This window comes from Nycticebus coucang, chromosome 7 (genome assembly GCF_027406575.1).
Source record: "Nycticebus coucang isolate mNycCou1 chromosome 7, mNycCou1.pri, whole genome shotgun sequence".
Classification (NCBI taxonomy): Eukaryota; Metazoa; Chordata; class Mammalia; order Primates; family Lorisidae; genus Nycticebus; species Nycticebus coucang.
In genome coordinates, this window is record NC_069786.1 from 94454 (window position 1) to 111480 (window position 17027).

At 39.2% G+C, this 17027-nt stretch overlaps 1 protein-coding gene across 1 annotated transcript; it reads left to right on the forward strand.

Annotated features, from left to right (window-relative positions):
• The first annotated feature begins 9823 nt into the window (after positions 1 to 9823).
• Positions 9824 to 16886, forward strand: LOC128590423 (beta-defensin 106A-like). Its single transcript, XM_053597740.1, has 3 exons — positions 9824 to 9872; positions 12465 to 12593; positions 16834 to 16886. The coding sequence occupies exons 1-3, from the start codon at positions 9824 to 9826 to the stop codon at positions 16884 to 16886; spliced, it is 231 nt and encodes a 76-aa protein (XP_053453715.1).
• The last annotated feature ends 141 nt before the right edge of the window (positions 16887 to 17027 follow it).

Consider the following 17027-nt stretch of genomic DNA (forward strand, 5'->3'; position numbering starts at 1 on the left):
TTATCTTGTTCTCTAAGAGATGTAGACCAGTCTCTATTTGCCCTGACTGATTTATGTAAAGACAACATTTCCTCCCAATAACAGCACAAGTTCCTCCTTCTTGAGCTGTCAAAGCATCCAGGATGCGGTGATTTTGAATTACAACAGATGCTAGGCTGTTAACCTGTTTGAAGTGTTCCCAATGCCTACATGGTGATGTTGAGCTCTTGTTCTATTAACACGGAGAAATTCATGACTTCTCTTAAAATTTCATAAGTTCCAGTTACTGGATAAAGAATCCTGAGCATTAAAAAGAACTTTGAATTGAGCAGCACCTGTAGTTCAGTGGGTAGGGAGCCAGTCCCATATACCAAGGGTGGCAGGTTCAAACCCAGCCCTGGTCAAATTGCAACAACAACAAAAAATAGCCTGGCATTATGTTGGGTGCCTGTAGTCCCAGCTACTCAGGAGGCTGAGACAAGAGAATTGCCTAAGCCCGGGAGTTGGAGGTTGCTGTGAGCTGTGCGATACAATGGCACTCTAGTGAGGGTGATAAAGTGACACTCTGTCTGTACAAAAAAAAAAAAACCTTCGAATTATGCCATTCAAGGGGATGTCTTATAATGTCACATTTTGTATGTTTATAAGTTACCACCTCATGAACAAAGGAGCCCAGGTTTGTATTTGACTGTCATTTGTGTCAGATAACCAAGTCCATAGCACCCTGACCATTTGGGTGGGAACCATTTGTATGCCTTATCACCACACAAGATAAAAAGACCAATGTTATTTATAGAGTCAGGTTAGAACCTGTGACCTTCCAGCTTGGAGTTTGCTGTGTCTTCTCCTCCTCACTGGCATGTTCACATATCCAGTTGTCTTGTGTCACTGTCAATTTGTAGGAACAGAACAGGGAGAGGAATATTTAATATAAAAGGGATTTTGACTAAGGCTTTGGCAGTTATATGGCTTGATGCTATTACCTAGCTAAGCTAGTCCAGACATTTGGTCTATATAAATGTAATTGTTAGTGCCTAGCAGTTTAATAGGAGAGGGAGTGAACTATCCCAAATTACACAGGCCTGACCTGTGGGCTGTTCATAACATATAGTAATTTGACACATATTGTCAATATGAAGTTTAGTATTGGCACCACCATAGAATCAAACCATAGGGTTTGGTCACAATAGTGTTCCAGGATATTACCCAGAAAAGATCCAGCATCATTCTAATTTTCAATGCAGAGGAGAAAATTATGTTCTAGTGACTTTACCTGAACAAAAGACAGTTCTTGAGTTTTCACAGTTTTTCTGCATCCAGGTGTCTCACTATTGGATAAAGTTGTATGGTGCTTCTTTTCTGGATGTTGATGTCACATCTTATCATTTGTTCATTTTCCAGCTTGGTTCTACTATGCCCTCATATCAGCAGAGATAAAAATGAATTCAAGTTCCCTTGCATGATCTAGATTTTGGCATAACCAGCAATCAGATTGATTAGTGTGGCCAGAGTTTGAAAGACTGATGCAAAGGGTACCAGGTCTGTGCTTGACCTGCTGGAAAAAATAGTAAGGGTAAAAGTAAAACACAGTTTGAAAGAAGAGTCACAGTGGAAGATAAAAAGAAGAGAGAATGGGATGGATTGAGGCAACCTTCACTCAGCTTCCTATGTGTTATTTCTGAAAGTGGAGGGGGATGCTTAAAGAAAAAAATGTTTAAAAGTGACTATTGGGGGTTTTAAAGGAAAGGTGTATAGATTTGAATGAGGTTTCTTCATCTGTGATCTTGGGAAATAGTTGTCTACTTCATGGAGTCATCTGCTTCAGGGGCCTGGAATTGGCCCTGGAAATCCTTACTTTTAGGTCACCTGTAGGGGTCATCCTCCAACTGTGTCAATGTATTCTGGCATGGCTCATGTGAATCCAGGAGGGCTTTTCCTTTATTTTTATGGCAGCACAGGTGGTTAGCAGTACTTAATAAGAGCCTTCCCACCGGGGTGACAGTACATGTTTTCTTCTAAAAACTTTGATGTGTACATGATCTCCTGGTTGAAAGGGATGGCAAGGCTTGTTAGTTGGTGGAGGCCATGCTCTTTTCAACTGTTGATGATATGGTCTGAATATGTTAGTTAGTGCCTGTATACAGCTGGTCGTGGTATCAAAGTGTTCACTCAGATCTCTATACTTTCCATTCAGCCCAGGAGGTTTAGAGTTGCCAGTAGACATAGAGTTACCAAACATTATTTCAAAGGATGTTAATCCATATCTTCTACTTGTGATGTTAAGAATTTTTATAAGGGCCAGAGGTAATGCTTCTGGCCATTTAAGTCCAATGACATATTTTTGCCAAAGTTCTCTTTACGTTTAGGTTTTTATGTTCTACCTGTCCTGAGGATTGAGGATGATATAGAGTATGAAATTTTTATAAGTAACCCAGAGCCTTTGCAAGTGGATGATTTGTTTCTGCTGTTAAATGTGTCCCTTAATCTGATTCAATCAGGAGGAGGAGGAATTTCAGTTACCAATTTCTTTACTACTGTTGTAGCATCTGCACATCCGGTTGGGTAACATTCAGTCCATCCGCTTAACATACAGACAATAACTAAGCAGTGAGAAAAGCCTAAAGCTGGAGGTAAATCTACAAAATCAATTTGGAGTGCCACAAAAGGCAAAGTGGGTCTTTGGAGACTCCCTAAAGAGTGTTGGTCTCTTCCAGAGATTTGGTAAGATTTACAGAATGGAAGTACACTTGAAAATAATTTGGTCAGAGATTTTATAGATTGTAGGGCAATATCAACTATATATATATATAATTTTTTCTTAATCATCCCCCATTTTCACATATCTCCATGTGATGGGTGAAAAGTGTAAGTCAAATAGTTAAAAGGGAACTAGGGAATTTGTTTAGTTTATTGTGTAATTTATCTGATATTATAGATTGAATAGTTTTTATAAAGAATTTTTACTAGTTGGCTTTTAAATGTTACTATTTTTAATTCAGACTTAATCTTTGAATTACTTATTTTATTGTTTTAAGTAATTACTAGCTAGGTAACAACTTTCAGTAAGGTTTAATTTAATTATCAAATTTAATTTTATTTTACAATTATTTTAGTTTCTGTTACTATTTAAGACAGAATTAAAAATTTTTGTTTAAAAAGAAAAAGAAACTCAAGAGGCCAGTTGCAGTGGCTCATGCCTATAATCCTAACACTCTGGGAGGCCCAAGGCAGGTGGACTGCTTGAGTTCACAAGTTCAAGACCAGCCTGAGCAAGAGTGAGACCCCCATCTCTACTAAAAAATAGAAAAGCTGAGGCAAGAGGATTGTTTGAGCTCAAGAGTTGGAGGTTGGGAGCTATGATGCCATGGCACTCTACCCAGGGCAACATCTTGAGACTCTGTCTTAACAACAACAACAAAACAACACCAAAAAAAAAAAAACTCAAAAGTTGAAAACATAAATCTGTGGGATCTTGGAATCTGAGATTTTACCCAAAGGCTTAAGCTGGAGTGAGAGCGTGCACAGGTTAAGCACATACCTTACCTGGACTTTTGGTGCTTAGGGTCTCTGTTTCTGGGAGTCCTTGAGAGTTCTATCTCTGAAACTATTTTTGATAAAAATTAAATTTAACAGAGCTTAACTGAGTAAAGAGTATTTCACAGGTTAGCAATACTCATGGACATGTTAGCTTTCTAGTTAAAGTTCTGGAAGTTTCCTTTTAGTCCGATGGCATTAAATCTCTCAAGTCATCAGAAATTTGAATCTGAGAGAACCTGCCATCCTTTTTTTTACTATTTTTCTTGAAGGACAAACTTTGGATTTAGCCAGTTACAGAACACTTTCTGAGAGGAATTAAGATTATTACTGACAAAATACATTAAGACAGACTTTATATATTTTATAATTATATATATATTTTATAATATTAGAACATATAAAAATATAATTTACAGAAAATTAACCACCATTTCTTTCTTTTTTTTTTTTTTTGGCCAGGGCTGGGTTTGAACCCACCACCTTCGGCATATGGGACCGGCACTCTACCCCTTTGAGCCACGGGCGCCGCCCACCATTTCATTTTTGACAATATTTCTTGTACATTTTTAACATACCGAATAAGCCTAATATGTCTTTCTCAGACTTTCAGTGGTTTTATTATTTCAAAAATACCAAATTTAGAGTTTTGATTTTGAAAGATTTGTCAATTATCAAAGACTTAAAACATTTGTTCAAACAAGATTACAACCCAAAAGATTCTAAAGGCAATACATACTTCACTAGATCACATGCAAATTTCTTCACAAATTTCCTTTAATGAGACTCATTCAACTTGCAGACAATTTACAAACATCTAAATCTTCTGGTTTTCCCTGCCTTTCATTTTCTAAAATAATCATTCTGTTTCAGGATAAAATTTAATACACAAGACCTTTTCTTTCACAATGCCATTTTCCTTTCTGTCTAATTTTTCTTACTCTCAAAAAACCATTTTTCACAAAACAGGATCACAGTTTACTATGTAGTTAATTATTCAAGTGGATAAACTGATCATTAGAAGGTTTAAAAGGCAAGAATCTCATTCTTTGACAAAGATTCAGTTTCCCAAACAATATTTTTTCTTTGTTGTTGTTTTCTTTTAATTTTTGTTGTTCTTTTCAAACAATACATTATAGAGAAACTCCAATGATGAGAAGATGTATGGACAGAAAAGAGAAAGTGAAGTATAAAAATAAAAGTTGGATTGGCTATAGCTCAGTATTTGTCTTATTTAAATACAGTTTGAACAGTTGACCATTTTTGATTGGCCAAAATTCTATGATTTTCTCTGATTCTCAGAGAGGCAAGAGTAGAAAGGAGTGAAGATGAATGGATCAAACATTATTGAGGACAAGCAGCTAAAGTTTTATCTTATGAATGAAACTAATAAGGCTTAATCAATATTATTGTGTAATTAAAGATGTAAGAAATATTTTAAGAGGTGGAGAACAGCTTTTACAAGATCCACAAAAGTTATGAACAAGATGTAACTTATAATTTTGTTCAGTCATATTTTCTAGAATCTTAGCTTTTCAGTTGATCATTTATACATAAATATTAAAAGTCTCTATCTCTACAGAATATAGGAAAGCAAAAGTTGTGCATAGAAGGGAAAAGAACTAATGAACAGTACAAGTTATAAATATTAAGCTAGAACAGGTTCATTCTCTGCTCAATAATCAAACTTAGGGTTGCTGAGATGAAAATATAGAATTTTAATCATTAGACTATGAAATAAACTTGCTCATCATTATTCTTAGAGGGCAGTGTTCAAAAGATTTTTGTTTGCTTGTTTGTTTTAAATCAGATATTTGTTCTTTAATTTTGTCAGAAATTTTAGGGCTAGCCATAACATTATGTGTTTTTCTTTTAATCTAATTTCTGTGTTAATATAACATAATTATTTCAAATAAGAGATCTCTGAAAGTTTTAAGAAAATCTAGAAGTATTTTTTTTTTTTACATCTTTGGTCATTAATCATAATGGTATGTTTGTTCCAAAAGTGATTCAATTTGATGCCTTTTTATAAGGCCTCAGGCCTCTTCATAGAAAAACCCATTTCCAAGAGTCCCAAAAATTCACTCTCAGAAAGAGACTTATATTAGAATAGACAATGACAATAGACTCACTCCTCAGAGCTTGGCTTGTTCAGTACACACAGTGTGCTGCTTAGAATCTTATGTGTCCCAGACTCCCAGTCTTTCTAGACAGGCCACCCCACATGTTCCCTTCAAATCACACCCTCCAGATGGTGGAGACTGAGGGGAGAATTCTCACTCAGTCAGAAAGTCAAGCTCAGGGCGGCGCCTGTGGCTCAGTGAGTAGGGCACCAGCCCCATATGCCAAGGGTGGCGGGTTCAAACCCAGCCCTGGCCAAACTGCAACAACAACAACAAAAAAAAATAGCCGGGCATTGTGGTGGGCTGCTCAGAAGGCTGAGGCAAGAGAATCACGTAAGCCCAAGAGTTAGAGGTTGCTGTGAGCCGTGTGATGCCACGGCACTCTACCCGAGGGTGGTACAGTGAGACTCTGTCTCTACAAAAAAATAAAATAAATAAAAAAAAAAGAAAGTCAAGCTCAGAGACATAAAACAGGAACAGAGGGAAACCTCATACAGTTTTCGTTTCAGAGACCCACAACAAAGTTTGTCTTAAAAGACACTAGCCAGAACCATGTAACTGGCTGGTATGCAGGGCTGGTTTAAACATTGGGCTGATGGGAAGCTAGGCCCAAGTTCCACCCTATTGTAACCCTCTTTAGACAAAAAGACACAGAAAGACAGGTGACAAAACAAGAACAAGCAATAACAACAATAACAATAAAAGCTATTTCTGAGAGGAGATGGAATCAAACAATATGAACATTCATATACCACAAAGTACCTAAAAATATACCAATACCAGAGTCACTTACAAGACTTGTCACCAACAAAAACATTTCTCTTATTAATCTTAAATATGGAAAGAACAATGAACTTTTACCATCTGCTCAACTGGATCTTCCAGAGAGGAAGACCAGGAACCTGACTGTTAAGTAAAATATCTCACCATGTTCTGGCTGGTGTCAGGGTTCCAATCCTCCTGCTGTGACTTTTGGGAGAGCAGAGTGGCTTTGCGATCCTACTGACTACAGCAACTGTAGGGATCATGGCCAAACCTGCCTTTTTCCCTTTGGTCTGGTTTGCTGAAAGATCAACTCCCAATTATGGTAGATTAATAACAGAAAGGTTTATTTCCAAATATGATGTGCATGGGGTCTTACCAGAAGAATGAGGGTCTTGTCCCAGTGAGGGTCAAAAACCTTTATAGATGGCTTTTGGAAGTGGGGGGAGAATGTGGAAAGTGATAAGGAAGTCCACAGCCGTTCAGATTTTAGGTAGGTAGAGGAAAGCCCTCGTGTAATGCCTCCTGATTATGAATGGCATTTAACTCAAAATAATCTTTATATCAAAGAGTCATATTTTGGGGTAAAATTTCCTTAGCTTCTTCATTTTCAATGTGGGTTACATAGTGCGACCAAATAGCCAGTTGTAGTGGTGCATGCCCATAGTCTCAGCTACTCAGGAGGCTGGGGTGGGAGGATCACTGAACCCAGGAGTTCAATACTGCAGTGAGCTATGATCACATCCCTGCACTCCAGCCTGGGTGACAGAGTAAGATACTGCATCATAAAAAAGACAAAGTGAAGAGATAGGAGAGAGAGGAACAGGAAGTGGGAGATATGAAGAAGAAGAAGAAAATTGATGATTTTATGTAGATCACATATGAAAACTATGTTTTCAGTAACACATCAATCATTTTTCCTGGTTTTATGATATTTCAACATATGTTTCTAAGGTATTCCAACTTTTTTTGTTTGTTGAGACGGAGTCTCACTATGTCACCCTTGGTAGAGTGCTATGGCATCACAGCTCACAGCAACCTCAAACTCTTGGGCTTAAATAATTCTTTTTCCTCAGCCTCCCAAGTAACTGGGACTACAGGCAACCACCACAATACCTGACTATTTTCTTGTTGCAGTTGTCATTGTTGTTTGGCTGGCCCAGGCTAGGCTTGAACCCACCAGCCTTGGTGCATGTGGCTGGCACAGAAAACACTGTGCTACAGCCACCAAGCCTAAGGTATTCCAACTTCTTTTTTTTTTTGGCCAGAGCCAGGTTTGAACCCACCACCTATGGTATATGGAACTGGCGCCCTACTGCTTTGAGCCACAGGTATCACCAGGTATTCCAACTTTTAATAGTAGCAGTAATAATAATAACGGGTAATGAAGAGGTATGTTTATCTCCCTAATATTATGTTGTTTTTAAAGAAGGTCATCTCACTCTCCACCTCACAAAGGGGAAGAACTAAAGTGGATAATCAGGGCTTTCTCTCCAACCACTTTTGATTTACTCCAAATTAGGAAAAGGAGTTAATGGAATTGATAGAAGCCTGTAATGTTTCAAGTACTTTTTCTTATGGGAGAGGATGTCACAGTGTTAAAGGCACTGTTCTTGTTTAGGATTTCAAGAATATTTAGACATCTACACAAGTTTTAACAATTAGAATACAATACACATACACAAAGTCTTTGCTTGACATCCAAAATCAAATGTCCATTGAGCTCATATTCAGCAAAGTGAGGATTAAATGAGATGATGTATGTAAAACTAAAGTATACAGCATACAGCAAGATTTATGATTATTTTAATAAATAATAAAATATGTGTTTAGATTCAGCATTTTGCCAACTTTACACAGCTCATAAAGTTTGCATCTGAGGGCAGCACCTGTGGCTCAGTGGGTAGGGTGCCGGCCCCATATACCAAGAGTTGTGGGTTTGAACTCAGCCCTGACCAAAATGCAATAACAACAACAAAAAAATAGCTGGGCATTGTGGGGGGCACTTGTAGTCCCAGCTACTTGGGAGGCTTGGAGGCTGAGGCAAGAGAATTGCCTAAGCCCAGGAGTTGGAGGTTGCTGTGAGCTGTGAAGCCACAGCACTGTACTGAGGGCAATAAAGTGAGACTCTGCCTCAAAAGAAAAAAAACCTAAAAAGTTGAATCTACAATTCAGACTCAGTTTGACTACAGTGCCAGCTCTTAACTGATCATTGAAATATGACATAATTACTCTCATTTTACATGTGGATGAATTGAAGCCATTAAGGAATACAGCCCTGTAAGATAATATTTAGAAATAAACATATCCTACATCAAGCACACAAACTGAACTCAGTGTGAATTAAAAATGGTTTGCTGTTCTTGTAGAGGCTTAAGGAGCCTGGGCCCCCCTGAGCTACACACAGAGCTGGCTTTCCTGGGGTTAAAATTCCACAAGCTGATTCTCTGAAGTTGTGCACCCCATTAAGCCTGAGGCCAAAGGGCAGCGGCCCCTCCTCGGAGATATGGTTGATAGATAGGGTTGACATATGTCAAAAACATATTGTCAGAGGTCTATAGGTGTTCTGCCCTGTGGAGAAACACAGTTGTTTCTTCATGCTGGGTAAACTGAATGAACGCTTGAAGGTACTCTTCCTTTAACTCTGTTCCCTGTGGCTGTTTTCTTCTTTGTGATCTTTATTTAGATACCTTCCCAAGAGATTAGTGTCTAGAAAAGAATGTTTACTGCAGAAGTGATTGTGTTGATGTGGTAACAGGATATTTCCTTACAAGTTAATTTCAGATAGGTAAAATGAGGTAATGGTGAAACTAACAGATGATAGATTAAGTGTGTATGTGACTAGAAGTGTATAAAATCAGACCCCGAATAAAGAACTTTGCTACATGCCATCCCATGCTGTGTAGTCTGTTTCTTGCCCCACCACCTTTTTTTTTTTTGTAGAAACAGAGTCTCACTTTATGGCCCTCGGTAGAGTGCCGTGGCATCACACCAGCTCACAGCAACCTCCAACTCCAGGACTTAGGTGATTCTCTTGCCTCAGCCTCCCGAGTAGCTGAGTTGCCCCCTTTTCTTAACATTGCAAGAGTGAGCTTATTCCTGAAGGCTACAAGGCTGTCTCTCTGCAGCATCGGCATTTACACCAACAGGCCCTGATTAGAAATCCAAACTCCTGGCCTCCAGATCTTTTGTTTTTTTCTGCATCTTTTGTACTCTGACATCCCCATTTTCCTTCTTGAGAACTTTCCAAAATCAGAAAGATGATAATCTGCTGAGGTTTGTGGGCTCTGCTCAGCTGAGCATGAGAATCTTTGCCTTCCTGACAAGGCTCACTGATCAAGGTGTTATTTGTTCTGGAAAAATGTATAAATGTGGATGTCCTTTTCTCATGGACACTGTGCTGCTCTTTCAAGACCCTCCGAGTCATGAAGATATTCATCTTTTTCTTTGCTGTTCTCCTCTTTCTGGCCCCAGGTAACATGAGTATCTTTATAGGGAATGTGATCAGAGGTGGTGTCCCAGAGAAAGGGTCCACCAGCCATAGTGCACATGCAGCCTTGGTCCAGTTCCTCTGCAGGGGACCATCTGCTACTGGAGGAACCTTCCTCCTTATGCCTCTTCCATAAATCCTTTGCATTTTCCATTATTGTCTAGGAGGTGCTGTCATGGGTTTGTAGAAATAAAGAAAAGCCAGGTAAGATGGCTTTTGGTACCAAAAAAATATATATTGGGAAAAATATTAAAAGCAAGGGTAGCAGTCTGAGGACCTTTTAAAATATGATTATGCTAGAGATCATAACAGGTAAGGAAGAAAGACAAAGAAGGGAAAGAATGAGAGATAAAAGGAATGGAGCTTAGAGATATATGATGTGCATTCATGCCAGATGCCAATAGATAAAACAGCTCAACTTAGAATGACATTCCTTAATACCATTCCTTAACCAACATTCCTTAAATACCATAAAGCTGCATGCAATAATAACAACTTCACATAAAATTCCTTTAATTCTCCAAAGCCGATGCCTTCAAGGGAAACTCTTTTCTACTTTTAATTTAATGGTATGCAGAGCAACATTTTGGTTTGAACCCTCCATTTTACATATATTTTACAGATGCAAAAATTGCATCTCAGATGGGGTAAACAGATTCTTAGACAGATAAGCAAGAGAGAAGCCAGGAATGGTGTTCAACTCTGCTTTGCCACAGCAAGAGGCCTTTAAAATGCCCTCCCCACACCAGAGCTCTCTTCATTTTCTCATGCTCCTGGGAAACCACGATGGCTCCAGTTGCAGTCTAAGACTATACTCATCCCAGGTTCCAGAGAGCTGAAGAAAGGGCTCCTCAGGTCACAAGTCTGAAAATTGCTTATGGGAGAATAGGAGGCTTTAAGACCTACAGTGGTGCTGTGTCCATTCATCTGGCTTTGATGCACTGGAAACTGACCAGAGGTGCTCTTTTTAGATCACTTCATTACAAGTCAACACACTACAAATTTATTTACTAGAAAATTATCTAATATATATATACATGTATTTGAGACAGAGTTTCACTATGTCGCCTTGGGTAGAGTGCTGTGGCGTCACAGGTCACAGCAACCTCAAACTCTTGGTCTTAAGTGATTCTCTTGCCTCAGCCTCACAACTAGCTGAGACTACAGGTGCCTGCCACAACACCTAGCCATTTTTTTGTTGCAGTTGTCATTGTTGTTTAGCTGGGCCAGGTTTGAACCCACCAGCCTCGCTGCATGTGGCTGGCGCCATAACCATTGTGCTACGGAAGCCAAGCATATCTAATATATTTAAATGAAGCCAATGTATTAATGCACCATATGCACACTCACACACAATATCTACAGGCTATCTGTGATAGTGCACTGGATGCCTGTGGGCACCAATACAGTACAAGGATTCTTGTCACAACAAGGTCATATACTTCCATCCTGAATTATCTATCTCTAGAAGGGCAGAAAGAACATAGACCTTGCGGTGGAAGCCTGGGTTCACTTAGCTTTGAAACGGTGGGGTACTTATACTAATGGACTGAGATTCTGACCCTAGATAATGAGTGGCACATATGCTGGCACTAATCCATCTGGTTGCTAAGTTTCACATAGACATGAATTAGACACCCTTGTATTTTGACATTTAATGCAATCTCTGTACATCTGTCACCTTCATTACATATGCCCAAAGTAGGCAACTCTACAATGCTGATTCTGATAAGATATATTGTCTGTCCTTAACTTGAAGCAGGTTACTTTTATGATTGCAACTGATGAAGTATAGGCAGTCCCCCAATTACAAACATCTGATTTACATATGACTCGTACTTATGAATGGGAGGCTATTACCATTAATAGGTAAATGTACCTGTTCCAACTTACATACAGATTCAACTTAAGAACTAACCTACAGAATCTATCTAGTTCATAACCCCAGGGCTGCTTGTAGTAAAACTGGAACTGGAATTCTGTGCAAAATGATGTTAGAAATGTCTTGGGAACCATTCCGAACATACTCCTCCAGACTGCTCTAAAGCATCTGCTTCCTACAGCTAATGTTTTGTTAGAATATGGAGGAGAAATCAGATCAAGCTTTTCCAAATAGCTTCTTTACTTTATGTCTATAATAGTAATTTTTTTTTAATTTTTATATATTTATCCCATCATGAGCCATCTCCCCAATCTTAGTTCTTGCTTGACCCTGAGCAAGTAGCAATCTTTGAGAGTATGGTTGAAGAAGTCATGGGCTCCATAGGTGTTTATAGGAAGAAGCTGATAATTACCTCAACATATTTCAATAAAAGAACAATAGCTTCTGTTTCCCAAAGCCCCCACAGAGCATAATCTCAAATGTTGGAAGGCAAATCTATTCTTCCTGATATTTCACCCTATGAGAAAAAAGACAAAAATACCAAATAGGAGATATTTGCCCTTTCATCTTATCTAAACAGCAGGACATGGCACTATGACAGCTTGTAAAAAAATCTTCACTAATTAATTATATGACTCATATCTGGACATGTCTGAAAAGAGAATTAATCCAGTTGGCTCCTTCCCTTGTGTAGCCAAGAATTCATTTTTTGATGAGAAATGCCTCAAGCTTAAAGGGAGATGTGTGAATTATTGTGAGAAAAATGAAGAACTTGTTGCTCTCTGCCAGAAGTCCCTGAGATGCTGTGTGACTCTCCAGCCATGTGAGAAGAATAAGGATAATGACTAATTTTGAAGATAGGCTTCCCTGAGAAGCATGAATGACCTAGCTTCTTTTTTTCACTCTGGTCTCGTCTCTGTTGTTAGCAGACACTTTAATAAAAATAAATGACTGTCTTTGATCAGTTTTTCAAATACTTCATTTGGAAGGGAAAACGTGGCTACCTAAACTTGCTGATTTTTCATAATTTTGTGGTGAGGAAATTTTCCCAACACATTTGATATTTCTCTTAAAGGGAGATGTATATCAATAAAACTCTAGCTTCATTCAGGCAATTGGTCCTAACCAAATTATTGAGACAAAAGAAGAAAGAAATGAAAGGAAGCAAGAAAGGAGGGAAGGGACGGAGGGGAGGGATGGAGGAAAAAAGGAAGGAATAAAGGGCCTTCCACCCACAAGAACTGTAAGCATACATTTTTATTGTTTATAAATTACCCAGTCTAAGGTATCTTTTTATGACAGCATGAATGAATTAAGACAATTACCTAGTGAAGGGAATCTCTGAAAAGCAAAAAGCAACCTCTGCCTAAAGAAGAGAGCAACCCTCAGGTAAATAGTTAAAATTGACAAAACAAAGCACAGGGCCAGAGGTTAATGTAAGAATGAACTTACTTGAAGGCAGATAGAATAACAGGGCAGGGGGCCCCTGTGTAGAATGAGAGGGGGTTGTGAGATGGGAGAAGTAATTTTTCTTGCACAGTGAATGATGCTGTGTTTGAGACTAATTCCACAACAGATGTTGATCTTGCATCAGAGTGAAAGCACATGTAGTGAGAATCAGATGGAGTCAGGCAGGCTAAGGCAGGCATAGCACAGCTGGTCTGGTTGGTGTAGGTCCTGCCTGACCTTCACTGTCTCCCATTCTTACTGTTTTGTAAATTTAGCTCCCACCCTAAAGATATGTGGAAAATTCTAATTAAAATAGAATAGTTTAGGTGGCTTGATTTAGGAGATTAACTTTTGAAGTGGAATGCTGTAATAAGTCACTGAGTTATACTAAAGGTTAATATGATCTTTGCAATTATGTGAACTATGCAAATTAAGAAAGAATACCACATTGGGAAAGGGTAGGTAGCTTTGGGTATATAAGAAGTAGAAATTTGAGTAAAGATTGGTGAGCCATTTTGGCTACCCATCTACTGTTAAGCCTTTTTTTAACTTTTGTAGAGCCTTTTTATATCCTTCAATAAACTCTGAGTACTCTAATACGGCCTCTTTATTTCTTCCTGGTTGTCCTGTCTGCTTGGAAGTGGTGTGTCAACTGAAAGCCTCTGGCCAGGGTACATCCTGGTGTGGCTTGAAGTGCCTCCCTGGAAGGAACATGGACAGATTTCCATGAGTGTGGCAAGCAGGTTTTCTTTTTTCACAATGAACAGTCACCTTAATCTGTTTTTGTTGCTCTTTTGTGTTCACCAGTGGTGTGCTTTTCAATTCTTTGACCACCCAAGAACCTGCTGTTTAAAGCGCCAACACACTTTCACTACTTTAAGTGACAATTAAACTATCATGATCCCAAAGCTTAAGACTCAGTTTAATTCTTCACTGGAATAGAAAGCATTCCTTACCTTCATAATTCCTCAAGGTCAATGTATTCAATTCTATTGGAATAAATATCCCTTTGACACATACTAAATTAGTGGTTACTTCTTTCATCACCTTAAATATTTCATCCTATTTTCCTATTGTTTGTATGATTATTTCTGATTTTACTACAATTATTTTTATTATTTTTTTTTTGAGACAGAGTCTCATTTTGTCACCTTGGGTAGAGTGTCATGGCGTCATAGCTCACAATAACCTCAAACTCCTGGGCTCAAGTGCTTCTCTTATCTCAGCCACCACCCTTCCTTCCAGTATCTGGGACTACTGGTGCCCACTAAAATGCCTGGCTATTTTTGGAGACAGGGGACTCAATCTTGCTCAGGCTCCTCTCTGAATTCCTGAGCACAAGCAATTAGCCCGTCTCAGCCTCCCAGAGTATTAGGACTACAGGCATGAGCCACTGCCCCCAGCCTGACTTTACTATAATTCTTATCCTTGCTCTGTAATGGGCTCCAAGAACAAATTTCAATGATTCCCCCTTTCCTGTTTGTTATAATCCTTTCCTTTCACTACCTAATCTTTTAAATTATTTCCAGCTATGGTGGATTTTCTGCAAGACAAAGAAATCCAAGATTCTGAAGGACCCAGTGCAGACTTCCAGGGCAAAGTGTGAAGGAGGTGAAACATTCTCTAATCTTATAAAGAATTCTCAGTCTTTATTTTAGTCTAAGTCATACTGAGACACACAGAAGCATTTCTTAGCTACCCCCATTCCTCAAGTGAGACAAGAAGTGTAGATGGAGCTAGATTAAACAATTGCCCTTTCACCGGTTTTGATATGGTTCTGGTAAAATTGCCCCCCTCCTCCCACCCAGGAGTAGGCTTTTGTTATAAAGAATCCTCTGAACATATTTCACAATAATTGCTCTTCCCTCTCTGCCAGAATCACTAGGAGTTCCATTTGGCACTTCACCATAAGAACGTGGTGTATTTCTTGGCATTAAAACCCGGGAAAGTGTATGGGCCCCTTTGACTGTAAATTCAAGTGTTTATTCACTCATTCTAGTCCACATTTAGCCTCTGGCAGTTTGTCAAAGTCAAAATAAGTGTTCTTATTAGTTTATAGATTAGCACATCTTAGCTGTGACTCTCCATGTTTCAGGGTGATGGGTTTGTCCTGGGACTTCAGTTCTTTGATGGGTCCAAGAAAAGTCATTGATTTTTCAGTTTGTTCAACTTTTTTCTTACTTTAGGAATGGGAGTAGAGACATCCAGCCTTTTATCTGTAGCAGCTGAAACCAGAAATCTCTGGTACTTCTTAAGGACCCAGTGAAGTAATTCTGTTTTCTTTTTTCTCCCAAGATGGTTCTAGATTTCTTTTGAAGTTTAGTTATTCAATCCCTATTTATAATTCCTTTTTTATCTTTGTAGAGTTGCTCACTATTTTAATTAGAATTTTCCACACAGACAACCTTGAATATAGATTTTTTATCTTCCTGATGTTTATTATCAAAGGTTACTACAGCCTAACATGTGACAGGCTGGGAGAGCCCCATGGGTCAAACGTCGTGATGCTTCCAGTTTGTCAGCTGTGAGAATAGGGACAGCCTTCACCTGCTGCACGTTTGCAACTTACTGCAGGAGTCCCATGGGCACCACTCCTGTGCTGACTGCTTGTGGTTAGTGAGTAAGCAAACACACACAGTGTGGACTGAGAGCTGAGCCATTTCTGCTGAGCTGGGACAGCTTGTGCTCTGGGTTTCCCCACTGACAATGCTTATGTTTCCTGTACTGTAGTCTCAGGCTCTCTTCCTGCCCCCGACCTTTTTACATGTGTCAACCTATGACACTTTATCACTGACACTCCCCAACACATGGACTTCCTTTCTAATTTATGCAGGTGTCAGCTTATTGGAGGACCTAAACTGGAGCATTTGGTGACCTCTGACTCTCTATCCTGTTATTATATGAGAAGAACCAGGTCTCAGTCACATCCTCCCCTAAGTGGGAGCTCTGGGTAGGACACACTCACTGCTTGATTTTGCTTAGGATGTGTAAGCAAAGTGTTGTTTTTGGACTTTGTCTAACTTGTGTTCCAGAATGAAGAGACCTTATTCAAGAATATCAATTTCCAAAATGGGACACTTTCACCTTCTCTAAAGGTGAAAGTAATTTTTTTCTTGAGACAGAGTTTCACTCCATAACCCTGGACAGAGTGCCGTAGCATCATAGTTCACAGCAACCTCAAACTCTTGGGCTTAAGAAATCCTCTTGCCTCAGCCTCTTGAGTAGCTGGGACTACAGGTGCCTACCACACCTGGTTAGTTTTTCTATTTTTAATGGAGACAGGAGTTTTATTCTTGCTCAGGCTAGTCTCAAACTCCTGAGCTCCAGCAATCCACCCTCCCTAGACTCTCAGACTGCTAGGATTATAGGCTTGAGCCACGACTTCCGGCATATCTGATATTTTTCCTAAAGGTGAATCCCAGGAGCCTATGCTCTGTATGTTTTGCCTGGGGTGGAGGTGGGGATTAAATCCAAGTGTATGTACTCTGGAAGGGTAAAGAGCAGGTTACTAATTGGTGCCACTGTTAGAAATACAGCATTTTAGTATCCTTTAATCTCTTAATCAATACCCTTTTAACCTCCCCTCTCACTCTTGTCCTCTTTTTCATCCTTAGCTCCAAGCCAGTCTGATGTCGTGTGTCCAGACATCATGCCTCTTGGTGAATAACAATGCTACCATAAAGTATTCCCTGTGGTCATCTGTTGTCATTCTCACCTCATACCCTTTCTATCCCAGAGATGTGCAGAGACCGCTCATGTATTCATGATGTCCTGTAATCATGATTCATGATTACACACTACGCTTCTC

Coding starts and splice junctions, on each gene's coding strand:
- LOC128590423 (XM_053597740.1), top strand. CDS start 9,824: ATGAAGATATTCATCTTTTTCTTTGCTGTTCTCCTCTTTCTGGCCCCA. Junction 9,873..12,464: donor TCTCCTCTTTCTGGCCCCAG/GTAACATGAGTA, acceptor TCCCTTGTGTAG/CCAAGAATTCATTTTTTGAT. Junction 12,594..16,833: donor CTGTGTGACTCTCCAGCCAT/GTGAGAAGAATA, acceptor TTTCATCCTTAG/CTCCAAGCCAGTCTGATGTC.